The sequence below is a fragment of the Anabrus simplex genome, chromosome 1 (assembly GCF_040414725.1).
Source record: "Anabrus simplex isolate iqAnaSimp1 chromosome 1, ASM4041472v1, whole genome shotgun sequence".
NCBI classification, from domain to species: domain Eukaryota; kingdom Metazoa; phylum Arthropoda; class Insecta; order Orthoptera; family Tettigoniidae; genus Anabrus; species Anabrus simplex.
The window spans coordinates 1,295,968,478-1,295,987,935 of record NC_090265.1 but is presented as its reverse complement, the minus strand read 5'-3'; the positions used below and the strand labels follow the sequence as shown (position 1 = coordinate 1,295,987,935).

The 19,458-nt window shown below is 40.9% G+C and overlaps 1 protein-coding gene across 3 annotated transcripts in view; it reads left to right on the top strand.

Annotated features, from left to right (window-relative positions):
• The window catches only part of LOC136858278 (KICSTOR subunit 2), a 78,898-nt gene extending 65,787 nt beyond the window's left edge, over window positions 1–13,111 (top strand). For 2 of the 3 annotated variants that reach the window (XM_067137694.2, XM_067137698.2), the window contains exon 9: window positions 12,562–13,111. In XM_067137694.2, the coding sequence (XP_066993795.1) occupies window positions 12,562–12,732 (171 nt within the window). In that variant the 3' untranslated portion in view covers window positions 12,733–13,111. Of the gene's footprint in view, window positions 1–11,599; window positions 11,691–12,561 lie in introns of all 3 variants that reach the window. The other variant, XR_010858624.2, reaches the window with a different exon arrangement.
• Window positions 13,112–19,458: the final 6,347 nt, after the last annotated feature.

Genomic DNA, 19,458 nt, shown 5'->3' with positions numbered 1-19,458 from the left:
TTCCTACATCACCTGCCATCGTTCGACTGCACTCCATTACTTTTGTTTTGGACTTGTTTATTTTCATCTTGTACTCCTTACCCAAGACTTCATCCATACCATTCAGCAACTTCTCGAGATCTTCTGCAGTCTCAGATAAAATAACAATATCATCGGCAAATCTCAAGGTTTTGATTTCCTCTCCTTTGACTATGATTCTCTTTCCAAATTTCTCTTTGATTTCCTTTACTGCCTGTTCTATCTAAACATTGAAAAGGAGAGGGGACAAACTGCAGCCTTGCCTTACTCCTTTCTGGATTGCTGCTTCTTTGTCAAAGCCCTTGATTCTGATCACTGCAGACTGATTTTTATACAGATTGTAGATAATTCTTCGTTCTCGGTATCTGATCCCTATCGTCTTCAGAATCATAAATAGCTTGGTCCAATCAACATTATCGAATGCCTTTTCTAGATCTACGAATGCCATGTACGTAGGCTTGCCCTTCTTGATTCGATCCTCTAAGTTCAGACGTAAAGTTAGGATTGCTTCACGTGTTCCTACATTTCTTCTGAAGCCAAATTGATCTTCTCCCAACTCAGCTTCACTTTGTTTTTCCATTCTTCTGTAAATAATACGTGTTAAAATTTTGCAGGCATGAGATACTAAACTAATGGTGCGGTAGTTTTCACACCTGTCAGCACCGGCTTTCTTGGGAATAGGTAAAACAACATTCTTCCGAAAATCGGATGGGACTTCTCCTGTCTCATACATCTTGCACACTAAATGAAATAACTTTGTGCCATGCTGGTTTCTCCTAAGGCAGTCAGTAATTCAGAGGGAATGTCATCAATTCCAGGTGCCTTGTTCCTATTGAGGTCACTCACAGCTCTGTTAAACTCTGACCTCAAAGTTGGGTCTCCCATTTCATCAGCATTAACAGCCTCTTCATGTTCCAGAACCAAATTATCTACATCTTTACCTTGATACAACTGTTGGATATGCTCCTGCCATCTTTCTGCTTTGTCTTCTTTCCCTAGAAGTGGCTTTCCATCTGAGCTCTTAATATTCATACACCTAGATTTCCTTTCTCCAAAGGTTTCCTTGATTTTCCTGTATGCAGCATCTACCTTTCCCAGGACCATACAGGCTTCAACATCCTTGCACTTCTCCTTCAGCCATTCTTCCTTAGCTACCTTGCACTTTCTATCCACTTCATTCTTTAATCGCCTGTATTCTTTTCTGCCCTCTTCATTTCTAGCATTCTTGTATTTTCGTCATTCATCAATCAGGTCTAGTATCTCCTGAGTTATCCACTGATTCTTAGTTGATCTTTTCTTCCTTCCTAACATTTCTTCAGCAGCCCTACTGACTTCATTTTTCATGACTTTCCACTCTTCCTCTATAGTGTTTCCTTCAGCCTTTTCATTGAGTCCTTGTGCTACATATTCCTTGAAGCAATCCCTCACACTCTTTTCTTTCAACTTGTCTAGATCCCATCTTTTTGCTTTCTTTCCTTTCTTCAATTTCTTCAACTTCAGATGGCATTTCATGACCAACAAGTTGTGGTCAGAGTCCACGTCTGCTCCTGGGAAAGTTTTGCAATCCAACACCTGGTTTCTGAATCTCTGCCTAATCATAATGAAGTCTATTTGATACCTTCCAGTGTCTCCAGGTCTCGTCCACGTATACAGCCGTCGTTTGTGGTGTTTGAACCAAGTATTGGCAAGCACTAAATTATGATCAGTGCAGAATTCAACCAGCCGACTTCCTCTTTCGTTCCTTTGTCCCAATCCAAATTCTCCTACTGTACTACCTTCTCTTCCTTGACTACCACTGCATTCCAGTCTCCCATCACAATTAGATTCTCGTCACCTTTTACATATTGTATTAAATCTTCTATCTCTTCATATATTCTTTCGATTTCTTCATCATCCACTGAACTAGTAGGCATATAGACCTGCACTATTGTGGTGGGCATTGGTTTGGTATCTATCTTGACGACAATAATTCTTTCACTATGCTGGTCGTAGTAGCTTACCCGCTGCCCTATTTTCTTATTCATTATTAAAACAACTCCTGCATTTCCCCTGTTTGATTTTGTGTTGATTATTCGGTAGTCGCCTGACCAAAAATCTTGTTCTTCCTGCCAACGTACTTCACTTATACTAACTACATCTAACTTTAGCCTATCCATCTCCCTTTTCAGATTCTCTAACCTACCACAACGATTCAAACTTCTAATATTCCCACGCTCCGACTCGCAGAATGTCAGTATCCATCTTCCTGATGATCGCCCCCTCTTGTGTAGTCCCCACCCGGAGATCCGAATGGGGGACTAGTTAACCTCCGGAATATTTTACCCGGGAGGAAGCCATCATCAGTACATCATTCATACAGAGAGAGCTGCATGTCCTCGGGAGTTAGTTACGGCTGTAGTTTCCCGTTGCTTTCAGCCGTGTAGCAGTATCAACACAGCTAAGCCATGTTGAGTATTATTACAAGGCCGTATCAGTCAATCATCTAGACTGCCGCCCTTGCAAGTACCGAAAGGCTGCTACCCCCCTTTCGATGAACCATTCGTTAGTCTGGTCTCTCAACAGATACCCATCCGATATGGTTGCACCTGCGGCTCGGCTATCTGCATCATTGGGACACGCAAGCCTCCCCACCGCGCAAGGTCACATGGTTCGCAGAGGAGGAAAATGTACTATAGAATATGTTGTATGTCCGGCGCTCCCTTCTCGCTCCGCCAGCCAGCTACACGCGCGCCAGTGTGTCATTCTTCTAGCTTCGACGCGCAGCCCTCAGTGCGCGTGCCTGGACAGTCGTGTGTGTACTATAAAGAGGAACTCCCAGCCTGTCCAGATGCCCACTTGCCCCGGTGTCCAGCTCCAGAATACACCCTACGTCGAGCACGGAGGCTACTCCTCTTGAAAATGTGCTTCGACCAGGTGGACTGAATTTCTGGCAGTACGAGGTCTCACCTCTGGTCACCGCTCCTCTTCCGCTGCCCATATCCAGTCATACTATTACATACCGTTATATTTCCCTAATTAATGCAAGCTCTCTTGGTTTCGCCAAGTAAGAATTCTTCCAACATTGAACTTGCTTTTATGAACTCAGCAAGGAAAGACTTTCCAAAACATTTATGTCAGTACTCCTGATAGTTTTCGACTATCGACTTTTCTTATCACAAGGACTATCTTTTCTAGATAGTAGTGGATGTAAATACTACAAACCTGTATATAGTGTACAAAAGATAGACTCTTTCTCAAGATTCTAATTCATTTTGCTTCAAGTTAAATTTCAGTTTTATTTGTGTAAATAGTGTATTTTGCATTTGAAGCGAATAATAAAGTTGTGTTTTGTAAATCTCAACCTTGGTTACAACAACTCTATGGCGACGAGGTAAAAAAAAAAAAAGAACGCAACAAACACTCCAATTCATCGGCCCCAGTCACCAACTCTGTGGCGACAGGATAATAACTTGCAATTCATCCACTCCTTCACAACGAGGTACAGCAAACTCAGTGCCCTCATACACTTAGACATTGGCGACGAAGTCAATCAGTGCTCAGTGTGTCGCCCACTCAACAGACATTCCACAGCTCTCTGTCGTGCGCTCCACCTGTGTGGCACGCTCCAGCGTGTTTGCTTGCTCTCTCTCTCACTCCCAGCATATATCGGTCAAGGTCGTGCCTACAACCAGTTCTGACACACAGCTCTCCTAGCTCTTTATTGCACGCATCTCGCAATGGCTACAGCTGAGCAACTCGCTACGGTATTCCAAGCCTTACAGCAGCAACAACAACAGTTTATGCAACAACAACAGGCAGCATTAATTCAGGCTATTCAAGCTATTTCTGTCTCTACACAGCCATCAGCTATTCCTCCGTTCTCTGCTTTTGATCCGGCTAAGGAAGAATGGTCAGTTTATTTAGCACGCTTACAACAGCATTTCATCTGCCATTCTGTCACAGATGATCAACGCCGCCGAGCACTATTTCTTAGTTCGGTTGGCAATGCTACGTGTGAATTACTACGTAAATTAGGTCCAGAAGAAAACCTTTCTGAGGTACCATTCGCACAGCTCCTGGCCCGTCTCACTGAACATTATGCCAAAGCTCTTCACATAGTGGCTGCTCGCTATAAATTTTTTCAGAGCAGAAAGCAACCCCATCAGACACATACTGAATGGATAACTGAATTACGTGGTCTAGCTAAACCCTGCCAGTTCATATGCTCCAAGGACGGTTGTGGTTCACCCTACACTGATTCTCTCATTCGGGACATGGTAATTTTACATACTCCTGAGGACAAGATACGTTTTGACGCTGTCAAGCAGAGTAACCCTTCTTTAGAAGACGTCCAGCGTATTGCTACGGTTTATGAGCTTACTACCAAGACTGCCGCAGCCATAGCTTCTCCACACGAAGTTGCTCAAGTCTCGACTCAGGCCCGCCAGTCCTCTGCTACAGTGCTCTCTACCAAGCATTCGCGCCAGGTTCCCTCTCGTAATGCTACAAGGAAGCCCAATTCTAAAAGCACCTCGAAACTCCTGCCTTCCTGCCGAGGCTGTTTCAAGCATCATGAACGTCGTGACTGTCGTTTTTTCAAAGCCACTTGTGAACGATGTAATAAACTTGGACACATTAAGACTGTATGTCGGAGTTCGCTCCGCCCTGCTAAGACTCCTGCAGCACGCCCGAAGCATATACAGCCCCGCCAAGACATGGAAGTTGATCAGATCAATCTTATTCTTCCCACAAGGAATTCTCACAAGATCATCGTTCCTCTCTCATTCTCTACTCGATCTGTCGATTTTCAATTAGACACTGGATCACCTGTCTCTATTATTAATCTAGCTACCTACCATGACTTAGGTTCCCCTTCATGCTCTCCAGCTGACATCCAGCTTGTGACGTTTAACAAAAGGAAAATTGACATTAAAGGTCAAATCCAGCTTCAGGCTAGTTATAAAGGAATTCAGAAGGCCATTCCTCTTCTCGTAGTTAACAACTACACTGCATCCAACATTATGGGCATGGATCTATTTAACTTATTTGGTTTCCAGATACATGACAACATTAACGTTGTATCTACATTGCATCCTACTTCTGACGTTACCGATCTCCTAAAGCAGTTTCCTGAAGTCTTCGACTCTCAGCTCGGAACAGCAAAAGACTATACAGCTCACATACAGCTGAAATCCGGAGCTAAGCCTCGCTTCCTCAAAGCACGTCCAGTACCCCTAGCACTTCAAGACCCGGTCACGAAAGAATTAGAAAGATGGATACAAACTGGCATTGTGGTACCAGTTACTTCTAGTCAATGGGCTACTCCACTAGTGGTAATCAAGAAACCTGATGGTAATGTTTGACTTTGTGGCGATTTTCGATCTACAGTCAACGCACAACTCGACACAGATATCTTTCCTATTCCACGTCCAGAAGACTTATTCCGTCGTCTCGCTGGTGGACAATTCTTCTCTCGAGTTGATCTTAAAGAAGCATATCTCCAGCTACTTTTAGACGAAGACTCTAAGAAATTTCTAACACTCAACACTCCTCTCGGACTGCTCCAGCTCCAGCGGCTCCCATTCGGTGTTTCATCCTCAGCGGCTATTTTTCAGCGCTATTTAGCTCAACTCACTGCCTCCATTCCCGGTTGTGCTAACTACCTGGATGATATTATTGTTACTGGAAAAGATCATCAGGAACATCTACACAATCTACGCCTCCTTCTCCAGAAATTGAAAGACAATGGCCTACGAGCGAATCTCGCTAAATGTACATTCTTTCAGCCTCAAGTTCACTACCTAGGACATATACTTGATAAGACTGGAATTCGCCCTAGTGCACAGAATGTCTCAGCTATCGTCAACATGCCAGAACCTCAGAACCTCAAGCAGCTCCAGTCCTTCATAGGCAAAGCGAACTACTATAATAAGTTCATTCCCCGCTTCGCTACAGTGGCAGCTCCATTAAACGCTCTACGTAAAAAAGGTGTTAAATTTCAATGGACTCCGCAATGCCAACAGGCATGGAAAACCATCAACAACGCCTTAATTCAAGCTATACAACTCACTCATTTTCAGCCCGACAAGCTCATCACGCTAGCTACTGACGCTTCAGACTACGGTGTCGGTGCCGTTCTCTCCCAGAAGGATCGTCATGGACGGGAACGCCCCATCGCTTTCGCTTCGAAAACACTTAATGACCATCAACGTCGATACTCACAGATAGAGAAAGAAGCTTTAGCCATCATCTTTGGTATTCGCCGTTTCAATGAATATCTCTATGGCAACCATTTCCTGATCATTACTGATCATAAGCCTCTCGTACACTTATTCCATCCTGGTAATAAGATCCCTGAAAATTCCCTCAGAAAGCTTCAAAGATGGTCCATGTTCCTTTCTGATTATTCCTATCAAATTGTCTATCGAGCCACATCCCAGCATTGTAATGCTGATGCCCTCTCACGCTTACCCGTTGGTCCTGATACTGCCTTCGATTCTCAAGAATCTGAATGTCTTCAGTTGGATATAGAACTTGAAGATACTGTCTCCAGTTTTCCTATTGATGCTACCTGCATAGCTAAAGCTACGGATAAGGACAGTACACTTGCTACTGTGCGTACTTACATCCGCAACGGTTGGCCTCTTCAGAGCAATCTTCCCGCCCACCTTGCACCTTATCATCGTATGCAGCATCGTCTCACGACTCGTGCTGGAGTCGTACTCCTAGAAGCAGGCACCATCTTCCGAGTGGTTATCCCACTTAGCCTACAGAAACAAGTTCTCGAATTATTACACCAAAGCCATTGGGGTATATCCCGAACGAAGCAACTAGCACGTCAACACTGCTACTGGCCCGGTATTGATGCCGCCATCGAAAAGCTCATCCGTCATTGTGAACAATGTCAACTGAATCAGAACGCCCCGTCTTCTGATCTAGCTTCATGGCCTCCTGCTACTACTCCATGGGAACGAGTTCACATCGATTTCGCAGGTCCTTTCCTCAATTCCATGTGGTTAATAGTCATCGATTCACTATCGCACTTTCCATATGTAGTGGATATGCATTCGACTACTACGACCGAAGCTACCATTCGTGCTCTACAGAAAATATTTACTACAGAAGGCTTACCTCAAGTACTCATTTCGGACAACGGACCTCAATTTACAGCTACTGCTTTTAAGAAATTTTGTACATATAATGGCATTCGTCATATCCTAGCACCGCCTTTTCACCCTCAATCTAATGGTGAAGCTGAACGCTTTGTACAAACATTTAAGAGAAGTATGAAAAAAGCTGTCTCTTCAGGCTTAACTAAAGACCAAGCATTACTCCAACTCTTAAGCAACTACAGAACTCTGCCCGGCGCTGATAATATCACTCCTGCACAGAAGCTCCATGGACGACCTCACAGAACTTTACTTTCTCTGTTGCAGCCTCTTCCGGCCCAGTCTCAGACCTCACCAACGAAGTTCTCAGTCAACGACAAGGTCTACACCCGGACATTCAGGTCAAACCCACTCTGGATACCTGGAGTCATCTGCAGATCTTTGGGTCATCGTCTCTACGAAATACAGACTACGGAGAAACGTATCTGCCGCCATCAAGACCAGATACGTCTGCGCTACCGCCCATGTCCAGCTATTGATTCTATTGCTCAGCCACATAAATCTATTGCTGAACGAGCCTTAGACCATTTAATAACCATGGGTTCCTTTCAGGACGAGACAGCGCCACTCCGCCCGGTCCCAGCTCTGGACAATCCAACAGAGACATCAGCAGCTCCGGCCCAGCATCGCAGCCGCCGCCAGCGCCGCCGCCGTTTCACGCCGTACCGGCGTATTTAGGAGGGGAGGGTGTTGTATGTCCGGCGCTCCCTTCTCGCTCCGCCAGCCAGCTACACGCGCGCCAGTGTGTCATTCTTCTAGCTTCGACGCGCAGCCCTCAGTGCGCGTGCCTGGACAGTCGTGTGTGTACTATAAAGAGGAACTCCCAGCCTGTCCAGATGCCCACTTGCCCCGGTGTCCAGCTCCAGAATACACCCTACGTCGAGCACGGAGGCTACTCCTCTTGAAAATGTGCTTCGACCAGGTGGACTGAATTTCTGGCAGTACGAGGTCTCACCTCTGGTCACCGCTCCTCTTCCGCTGCCCATATCCAGTCATACTATTACATACCGTTATATTTCCCTAATTAATGCAAGCTCTCTTGGTTTCGCCAAGTAAGAATTCTTCCAACATAGAACTTGCTTTTATGAACTCAGCAAGGAAAGACTTTCCAAAACATTTATGTCAGTACTCCTGATAGTTTTCGACTATCGACTTTTCTTATCACAAGGACTATCTTTTCTAGATAGTAGTGGATGTAAATACTACAAACCTGTATATAGTGTACAAAAGATAGACTCTTTCTCAAGATTCTAATTCATTTTGCTTCAAGTTAAATTTCAGTTTTATTTGTGTAAATAGTGTATTTTGCATTTGAAGCGAATAATAAAGTTGTGTTTTGTAAATCTCAACCTTGGTTACAACAGAATACACAAATAAAAGCTATCCAACAGGGATATGTAAACACTTAATATGTTTTTTCAACATGTGTGCATTTTATGTCATGTTTTAGAAATGGGCAAAGTGACACTGCTGACTGTTTCGAAACGTTCGATGCAGCACATTGAATTGCTTCGAAGCAGTGTTTCAAAGCACGCCACACTTCCGTCTTGGATTTCAAGGCGAGCAGTACCTGGAAGTGTCTCGCGATGGCATGGTGAGGCAATGTGTGGACGTACGGTGCCCTTCCACCTTGGACTGCAAGAGAAACAGTGTTTCTATACGCAGTACCTGGACAGTGTCTCGCGATGGCACAGTGAAGCAATGTGTCGACACATGGTGCATTTCTGTCTCGGACTACAAGGGAAGCAGTGTTTACGATGGCATGGTGAAATATGAACCACGGTTCATAGCTGAGCTCAGTTCACTGAATGAACTGTTTGACATTCCTGTAACGATAAAATATGAGGTTCGTGAAATATTTAATGAGCAAATGTACAAAATACAGTATGATAAATAGATGATGTACGTAAAATAGTACTAGTATACATTGTAGTAATATTATGCGCTTGCTTCTTCTTCTGTGGAGACGGGCTCGCAGCGCAAGCGACCGGACGAGTGACTATCCCTCGAATAGGTAAAATAATGTTCCTGTAGGAATGCAAGGTGCCCCTTCGGCTTCCTTTTCATTTGTGTTTGAAAATTTCTTACTAACTCTGGATTTGTTGCTGCTGGTTCATCTGTGTGAATCATTGAACTAGTATGCCTGCCTGTTGAGTTAGATGTTGCCATACAATCACTATTGTAGTTAACCATTTTCTTCCCTTGCCTGCTGATTTGTTGTTTGAGTTGCCCTTGGTATCGTCTCAACACAGATATTTTCTCTCTTTCATGTCAAAGTGACCTATGCAGAGTACGTAAAATAATATTTCATGAGTTCATATGTCACATATGTAACTTTGTATAGACACATCTTTCTTGACTTAATCAGTACTGCTTGAGACACCAGGTGGTGGGGAGTGGGGATGTTATCAGGAACACAAGAATCATTTGAAACAGAACCAGTATTGGAAGATTTTCTGGATGTTAATTATACAATTGATTTTACATTCCATCTTCTGGGCACTAACAGTTTGATTTTCTTGGCGATTAATCATTCAAGACGGTGGGCACCACTTCAGTTTTTAACTGCTTTACCTGTAATTCCAGTTTGTAGTCACATTCGATGAAGTGATAACTTCACATGGTGGAGTGGTCATTAGGGTTCCATAACTTATCCTTGGTATTACCTACACAACACAATAAGGAAATTATTATCAGAACTGGAGGAATTATACTAAGTAATCTAATTTTGGTTGTCAAATAGTCTACGTATATACCATGTCTGCTTATTGCTTTAATCCACAAATTCCCAGCTGGCTCCTGACAAGGAAATTAATTAAAATTAGTTCCATGAACTTTATATCTAAAGCTTTGTTTGCAAAACGCCTTGTAGTAGTACACTATCATAAAATCATTGACTTATTTCAACAACATGACTTCACTCATAAGCACACAATGAAAAAGAAAAAGCCAACTGATGTGATCATGTGAGGTTGTATTGCAGCGCCTCTAGCAACAAACATAGCATCTGTAGCGTGGACAGCTGCCAGTGATAATTGGGCAGGCTGTATATTACTTCTAGACTAAGTTTCAACATATGTGCCACTCCTGAAAGATTTGGATGCATGTCTACTGCCTGGATTTTAATTTTATCTTTACCGTTAACCGATTTCACAACTTATTCAGTATCCATAACTGGGTACTACAAGACAAATATGCACCACGCTAGTCAACTTCACACGATTATGTTCCTAATCCGTAGGAAGGCTATCACGCGACAAATATTCGCTACCCTTCACTGTATTATTGAAAACAGAATTCATTTCAAACTTCTGAATGGAATGTGAAATATAAGCACAAACAGGCTTACTGGGTTATTCAGCAATATCACTGAAAACTGGCAAGCAAAACTGAACTTTCTGAGGCTAACGGCTTGCTCCCCGAAGGTGTAATTTACCCTGTAAAGGTCAGGAGTTGAAGACCTTTTCCCGTTTTCGTACAACATTTCCCGACCTGCCTTCTGTGACAAGGGTTCTTATCTGTGTTGGAAATCATATTCCTTTCACAAGGATGACAAAGAACATTTTCAGGGCTAGGAAAAATGTGATCATACCAAACAGTAATAGCGAAAATTGTGACGCGATAAGTGAGGTATTTTTACATAGGTTTTATACAATGTGAATCGGGTCTTCAAAGTTATAGTGTGCTGAGCGAGAAAAGGTCTTAATGAGGAATGTACTAACGAGGTTTCACTGTATTGTAAATAGTATGATATATGCAAGTAAAAACTAAAAAAAATATATATATTAAAAGCAAAAGTAAGACCTTACTGAACTAGGATCACCAAATCTACTAGATCGGAATGAAATCAGAATTATAGTCCAAACACGGAGATCTGAGGAGTAAGAAAAGGAACATACAAGAGATAGTCAGAAGAATGGAAACTTGCACAGTCCTTAAGAATGAAAAGCTACTGGGTAAGTAGGAAGGCTAAAAATCTGTTGATTCTACGTGGTTCCTGGTAACCCTTTTGTGAAGAAGAAGAAGAAGAAGAAGAAGAAGAAATATAAAAAACAAAAAATTCAGTATCCATAACTGGGTAACATTAGCTGCCATTTGAGGTCCAAGGCCTGCATGAGAGAAGCTGATGTGAAGTGTTTTTCATGACCTCTTAATACCATTTGTTTGAATGCTAATCACAGGGAAGTATTAAGTACTGGAGGAAAGTATTAAGTAAACAGTGAAGCAAATGTTACTGTACATGCAACTTGTAATCAGTACTTTCAACTCCAAGGGAGGCGTGGCATGGGGCGATGTCCATCGCTATCGTGGTAACGTCGCACGACTTCCCCTGCACTGGCCAGCTACTGATCTGTATCATTCTACCCAATACAAATACAAACTGATATAAAAAATTCATAAACTGATATAAAAAATTCATTTATGTATTTCAGAGTCATACAGCATAGCACAAAAATCACATCGTGACCAAGAACTCAATTTTCCAACTGCCCCGAGCTGAGAAAAACTTAACTTACAAAATTGGTAACTATTTTTCTTATAAACACAATATTCTGAAATTTATATGCAAAGTATAAAATATCACAGTGTATATTGTGTTAAAATTTGGATTTGAACAGATGATTTATTGCTGAGAAACAATGTCTTAAAGTTGACGCATGGTTGAAACACGTTTAAAATTGGGCACTTCTTGCATTCCACCTGTGGTTAAAAAAATATATATTAAAATATAAATTTAAAATTTGTAATCTACATGACCTAATGTGAACTGAAATGAGGAAAATGATTACATCATTAGATTTTTTGTAGGCCTATTGGTGATTTCATAAACAGCCTTCAAACTTTGAGTACACATAATATTTTGGTCTTAAGTGGCTTATCCATAGCTGGATGTTGGTGACCTGGTCAGTACCCCCAGCTAGGCCAGGGACCATTGATCAGGCATACTGAGCCAGAGTTTACTTGCAATAATTTGTCCAGTTCCTTTCCACTCATATTGCCAACAGCATGTGGGCTAACCATCCAAGCCCACCCAACATTGCTTAACATCAGAGATCTAATGGGATCTGGTATTTCAGCATGGCTGCACTGTTGGCAAAATATGAATATATCTAGACTGAAATTATTAATGGTAAGCCTGATTAGTGCTTGTTTCCATCACCATCATCATAATCATTAATGATTGATTAATTACCTTTTCAAGCAATGATAGATACTTACTAGCCAATTTTATCTCCATTCATTTGTTGGATATTAGAGGAGGGTTGTGGATCACAGTATTATTGAGATATGATCTTGCTATTGCATTCTATTAAACCTAGTAAATACTAAAATGTTTCTCTGTAATATATTTAATATTGAATACCTAGCCTGACTGTGTAATTTTCATTTGCAGGATCAGAGCACGTACATATTAAGCCGCATTGATCCCCGCGTGACTTTTGTTGTTGTATTCGACACCAAGAAGGGTGAAAAGGAAAGTTACATCACTACATTTGTATATGATCTCAGCCTTCAACTTCGATGTAACAAAGTGTTTGCTAATCTCAAAATGAACACAAAATGATATATGGATGAACAGGGTTTGTAAGTAAATTGTAAATAAATTTGTGAATAACCTTGATATATCCATTCAGTCAAGAATGACTTTATAAAAATTGGTACTATTTGTTTGATATGAACTGGCTGTAAAATTTGTAAATACATAAGTAAGTAAATAAATAAAGAAATAACCAAAAAATGAAAATTAGCGTTACAGGTTTTACCATCATCCAGAGAGAAATTATATTATTTGCATTGACCATTGATGAAATTAGTGAATCATAACAAGGAAAAAACTGTTCACATCTGTACCAGTACTTTTAATTCATTGTGAGTGGTAAGACATTTACATTTTTTGCCCTGTATAATGAATAACTGATTATATAAGAAGGTCCAAAAGACTATTTTTTTTTAATTTTTCCTGTTAATACCTCCTACCAATACCTGCCTGACTAGATTACAGTGGCGTATACTGAGGGCTACCAAGGCTATCAGTAAAGCCCAAACCTCAATTGAGAATGATGGAAGACTAAACCACATTATAATGTAAGCATCTGACACATTGTTCCATTTAAGAAACTTGAAAGCAGTGAGAAAAAACGTCGCACGCGTTTCTGAGAGCAAGGCATTGGAGACTGATATTGCAGCCCAGACTCTCCTCCCTGTCCCCTCAACTCGCCCCAGGTGGCTTGCTGCTGTATATCGGATAGGAGCAGGCACCGGGGTGATAGGTGTGCTAGACTTCGGTCTGTTAGATTGCCATTGCTAACTATAAACCATGCGTTACTCATCGTATATACTTCCTCACCTCATACTTCTGAGTCTGACTTAATTATATAGATAACAGAGTGCTGGTATTTCTCTCCCATTTACTTCTACATCCTTGTAGGAAGACACTGCAGGTCTGCTGTTATAGGAGCAATATAGTTTTCTTTTTATTGGTGGATCTGTTCAAATTAAATGCAATCTTTCAGGTTTAGTGTTCTCTTTTGTTGGTTGAAATCGAACCCGTGATCATGGATGGGACACCACCACTGATCTCCCGAGGAAGCCAATTAACTAGTTTAACTAGTTTATGTTGGGTCCACTTTGTCAATACACTTTAAATTATTGAAAATTACTTTATTAATTCATACATATTTCAGGAACAATATGCATTTCCTTCATCAGTGAAGTCAAATCAAGGAATAACAAACAGTATAACAGTATCTTTTGTTTAGCCCACAATTTAAAAAAGTATTATGTCCTAATTTGCCATATCAAGAATAAACAAATATTGGTGAAATATTATGAAAATTATCATTACACAAAATTTTAATGTTTTGATGATGTTGAATGAGAATGCCTAAATAAACTTAAGATCTTTCAGTTTTTATTTTTCTTCCTTAAATGATATCCTATTCAATGATTAAACGCTAGTTTATACATTTAAGGAAGAAAAAGAAAAACTGAAAGATCTTAGGTTTATTTAGGCATTCTCATTCAACATCATCAAAATATTAAAATTTTATGCAATGATAATTTTCATAATATTTCAGTAATGTTTGTATGGAAAATTAAGATATAATACTTCTGTAAATTGTGGGCTAAACAAAAGATAGTGTTATATTGTTTTTTATTCCTTGATTTGACTTCACTGATGAAGGGAATGCATATTGTTCCTGAAACATGTATGAGTTAATAAAGTAATTTTCAATCATTTTTAATTGCATCAGATTAATTCTTCTGGCTCAGGACTGGGTGTATGTGTTTGTCCCAACACTTTCCTCCTTAGTGCACATATGTGACACAACTTGCAAACACGATCCCACCAGCGTCTGATTAAATTGTATTGACAAGGTGGACCCAACATAAACAATTTTAAATAGTTTCTCTAATAGATTTAGACAAGTCAATACAGGATTAAATAAAATACCTATTATAGTTTATCAGCATGAAAACTCTCTTATTGGAGAGATACAAAATATACAGAAAATGAAATTAGAAAAACTATGAGTATCATGAAATTTTATTTGCTCAGTCAACCCAGTTTATGAAACATGTTATGAAAATTTAAAATCTCCTTATACATGAAATTTCACAACTATACAGGATCTCAGGGGAGAGATGTATTCATAGCGATGTCCAGAAACCCACCATCCTGCCCCAAGAACTGCATTTATTTTTATAACCTAATGAAGAGGATTACATGCCATTTTCATTGCTGGAGTAGGTACTTGCACTCCTATTGGCCAACGTAAAGTGGCACATGATCTCATTTCCATCAATTATGGTAATTATAATCCGTTACCAACCCCAGCACAATAAAAGCGCCCCTTTGCTTGTCCCTAAATTCAGGTCTTGTCCAGATCCAATCTTAACTGTCCGCACAGCAAGAATGAACCAGACCAATTGTGTTTCCACATGAAACTAAAGGCCTAAGGCTGCTTTGCGGTTTCTAATCTGGGGACTACCCCCTGCGGGTGGGGGACGCACATGTAGAATACACCTGCGGTATCCCCTGCCTGTCGTAAGAGGCGACTAAAAGGGGCGACCAAGGGCTGACTGAATTAGAGCCATGCAACTAATTTTGAATTGTACCATCACACGGGGATAAATTCGGTACGAAATAGGTTTGTGATTAGTAGCAGTAAAAGCCTGGCCTGGTGGATTCCAGTACCTGTGCGTCGTGCCCATGTGTGCAACACCGCGGGTCTGGGCGTAGCCTGTGAGTTGTACCACTATATGAGCACCACCGTGGGTCTGCGTTGCCTGTGATTAGTACCCACTATGTGAGGAACACCACGGGAATACCGGCGCCCGTGTTTAGTACACCTAGGTGGGGAACCTTCTCGGTTTGCGTTGACTCTGAGTTGGGTCATTGTGTGAGACACACCATAGGTCTGCGTTACTTGTACATATTGCAATACTTGTGAGTAGTACCATCTTTTGTGGAACACCGTGGGTCTTCGCTACTTCTGATTAATACCCCAACATGACACATACCATGGTTCTATTTTACTCGCGACATGTACCATTCTGTGGGGCCTTAGACGTGGATTTTGCACCCCCTTTAGACACCAAGCATCATTGTGCTTTATAAGTGGCTCCTTGGTCGGTAATAATGTTATTTTCGATCTGTATTTAGTCCGATCCACTGGTTTTTGTTTGTTTTGTGTTTTGTTGAGTTCCTGTCCATCCATCCATTCATTCCTCATGCCATATTTTATTTTTATTTTGGTCAGTGGATGCCTTTGCAATTTTTGTTCTTTCATTTCGTACCATTAGGGGCCGATGACCTTCGATGTTAGGCCCCTTAAAACAACAAGCATCATCATCATCATCAATCTGGGGACTTACGCCCCCAGAGCCCCTTTGCTTGTCCCTATATCACTGGTCTTGTCCAGGTCCTATCCTAACCATCCACGCGGCAAGAACCAGTCCAGACCAGTGGTGTAACAATAATCACCCCCACCTCTTATCGAAGCACCACTGATAAATAAAACAGATTAATCAGTCTAAAATAGGGCATGTTTTCTGGAGTTAAGGCCATGGTCACTTCCTTCTCAGTCCTATCCCAGTGTTGCTCTAAGATCTGAAATGTTACATCTAAAAGCACGGAAAATTGCACGATCTTACGATATTCCAGGAAAATTATTCAAGGCAAGTTGTGGGTAGGTTACTCGGTTTGTGGAGCATAATAAGTAGAGAAGTTGGCAACATTGAGCACCGCTTGACAACATCCTTCCTGAGAAGGCTGCGAGCGTGTAAACAAATGACAGTAGTTCCACGCGTGTGAAAGTCTTGTCTCCACGGCTGAAGTATTGATTGATATTTCGCATGTTGTCATTTTATCAACTGCTGAAGTTAGGCAGTCAGATTGATTCACGGGCGAATTCAATTGGGCTTTGTGAGGCGATGTTGTTAAATCTGTATGTGGCTTAAGACCAGCATGAGAGCACCAGTCGAAGAATAAAACACCAGGGGAGGTGTTTGAATACAGATCTCCGAGCTGACAGGATCGCACTAAAGCTACGGCAACACTGGCTGAAACCAATGGTGTGCTTGTGTTTGATGCTGATTTCTCGGCATGACTCTCAAGCCGTTCTTAAGTCATGTACAGATTTAGCAACATTGCCGCGCAAAGCCCATTCAAATTCACCCGCAAAGCAATCTGATTGGCTAACTTCAGCAGCTGATGAAATGACAATGGTATGAGATATCGAATTATTTCTTTCAAATTATTGATCAGCATGACCAACCCTCTTACACTCATATATCCGGTTCACGTTGTTTCTGACCAGCCTGTATATAGAAAGGAATGATGTTCTCAGAATCAGCTACAGTGTTTATAGTCTTTAACACTGACCTGATTTCTTAAAAGTTAGGCAATATAATTATTAAATTAATGTAGTAATGGTCCACCTTTCAATACTAGAATATGCAATATTCTAAATTACATTAATTAGGGACTAGTTTCAGCCAGGGCTGGCCATCTTCAGCCTTAATATAAAACACCTAATAACTAAACAAATGTACCTGCACTCAATTGATATAAAACAAATGAAACAAATATATACAAATTGACGTTTGCTGATATATGTTTCATTTGTTTTATGTCAGTTGTGTGCATGTACATTTGTTTAGTTATTAGATGTTTTACAGCCGGGCTGAGTGGCTCAGACGGTTAAGGCGCTGGCCTTCTAAGCCCAACGTGGCAGGTTCGAACCTGGCTCAGTCCGGTGATATCTGAAGGTGCTCAAATACGACAGCCTCATGTCGGTAGATTTACTGGCACGTAAAAGAACTGCGGGACTAAATTCCGGCACCTCGGCGTCTCCGAAGACCGTAAAAGTAGTTAGTGGGACGTAAAGCAAATAACATTATTATTATTAGATGTTTTACATTAAGGCTGAAGATGGCCAGCCCCAGCCGAAACTAGTCCCTAATTAATGTAATTTAGAATATTGCACATTATAGTATTGAAAGGTGGACCATTACTACATTAATTTAATAATTATACTGTAATTACAATTCAATATGGATCAGAACCATGAAGTTTATAACCTATAAAAGTTAGGCATGTTTTATTTGGTGCCTTATGGTGTAAATCATGAGGGAGTTGACTGTACAGTTCAGGCCATGTAGCTGTTAGCTTGGACTCATAAGATGGTGGGATTGAACCCCTTACAGCCCTAAAGATGGATTTTTGTGGTTTCTTATTTTCACACCTCCCTGGGGCTGTACTTTAATAATTAAGGTCATGGTCACTTCCTTCCCAGTCCTATCCCAGTGTTGCTCTAAGATCTGAAATGTTACATCTAAAAGCACGGAAAATTGCACGATCTTACGATATTCCAGGAAAATTATTCAAGGCAAGTTGTGGGTAGGTTACTCGGTTTGTGGAGCATAATAATCTGTCATTGCAGTGGAAACATCTTTGTGCCAAAAACTGCCTAAAGACTGCTCTGATAAAGTTACAGAGTTTCACTAGCATGTGATCAGGTTAATGCAGCAGAACTCATATCCCCTCTTGCAGACTGGCAATATTGACCAAATCCTTGTGTATTTTGATATGTCAAGGAACACCACTGTTTCTGAGAAAGAAGTGGCAAGTGTTGTAAGTAAAACAACCGACAACGAAAAATGACGTCGTAGACTGATTTTGGCCATTACTGCTGACGGCCGTAAACTACCTCTGTATGTTATATTTAAATGCAAAACATTACTGAAGAACATCACATTTCTGACTGGTATCCAAGAGGTGAAAGTGAAACTAGCCACTCTGCTTGTGATTCCGAGTAAATGGTCATAAGCAGTGGTTTTTTTTAAATAGCATGGGACTGTACGATTATAATATAATTTTTCTCCAAAGTTTTTAAAATGTAAACAATCTACCTCCTCTGCAAGGGAAAGGTAAATTATGAAATTATAAATAGCCTCTGTGTACAGTTTCAATCTTTCTTTGTTTTTGTACGTTTGTAAATAAGTTAAAATCTTTTTAGTGTATCCAGTAAAATATTTTGTGAGATAAGTTCAACAACACAGGCAACATTACTCATTTCATACAGTATGCATTACCATGTTACTGATTACTTTTGTGTGTTCTTGACAATGCCATATCAGTAATTGTTGACAGTGCCATATCAGTAACATGTGAAGATCGTAACTGTGTTATGCACTGCCAGTTGAGGACAGGGACATGATCCAGATTTCAGTAGCCTTCATAACAACCTGCAAGAAAGCAAAGGATGAATCTCAGACGAGGCACACAAACAAGCTGATGCACGAACCTAGCATGGGTATCTCCTACTAGTTCATCAGGCTGACTACAAATATGATGTCAGATTTGAGGTTGAGAAAAATAAATATATGACTGAAGTTAATTACACTCGCCTTTTGTCATGATGATGTGCAAGTAAGCTGGTCAAAACACGTTGTCCTTTGAGCATGTTCCCTGAGTAACATTTTAAGTTTTGACTATTATCTTGTCATTTAGTTCAGTTATTGTTCTTTTAAAGGCATATGGTAACTTGTTTCAAGTAATTGGAACCCAACGGGCTGAGTATTATAAAATTACAATGAATATTTCCACAGCACATGTTGTGAAAAGTGACAGCATCACGTCTGCTCCCAACGTCATCACATGTAACGATAGACCATTAAATTCCATTGCCACCCTGTTATTGAGATGTGGACCATAATTCCTTGCTCATTTATAGGATTTTATTTTGCATTACAGACCAGATATCAGAAGTTTGCCTAAGGGAGC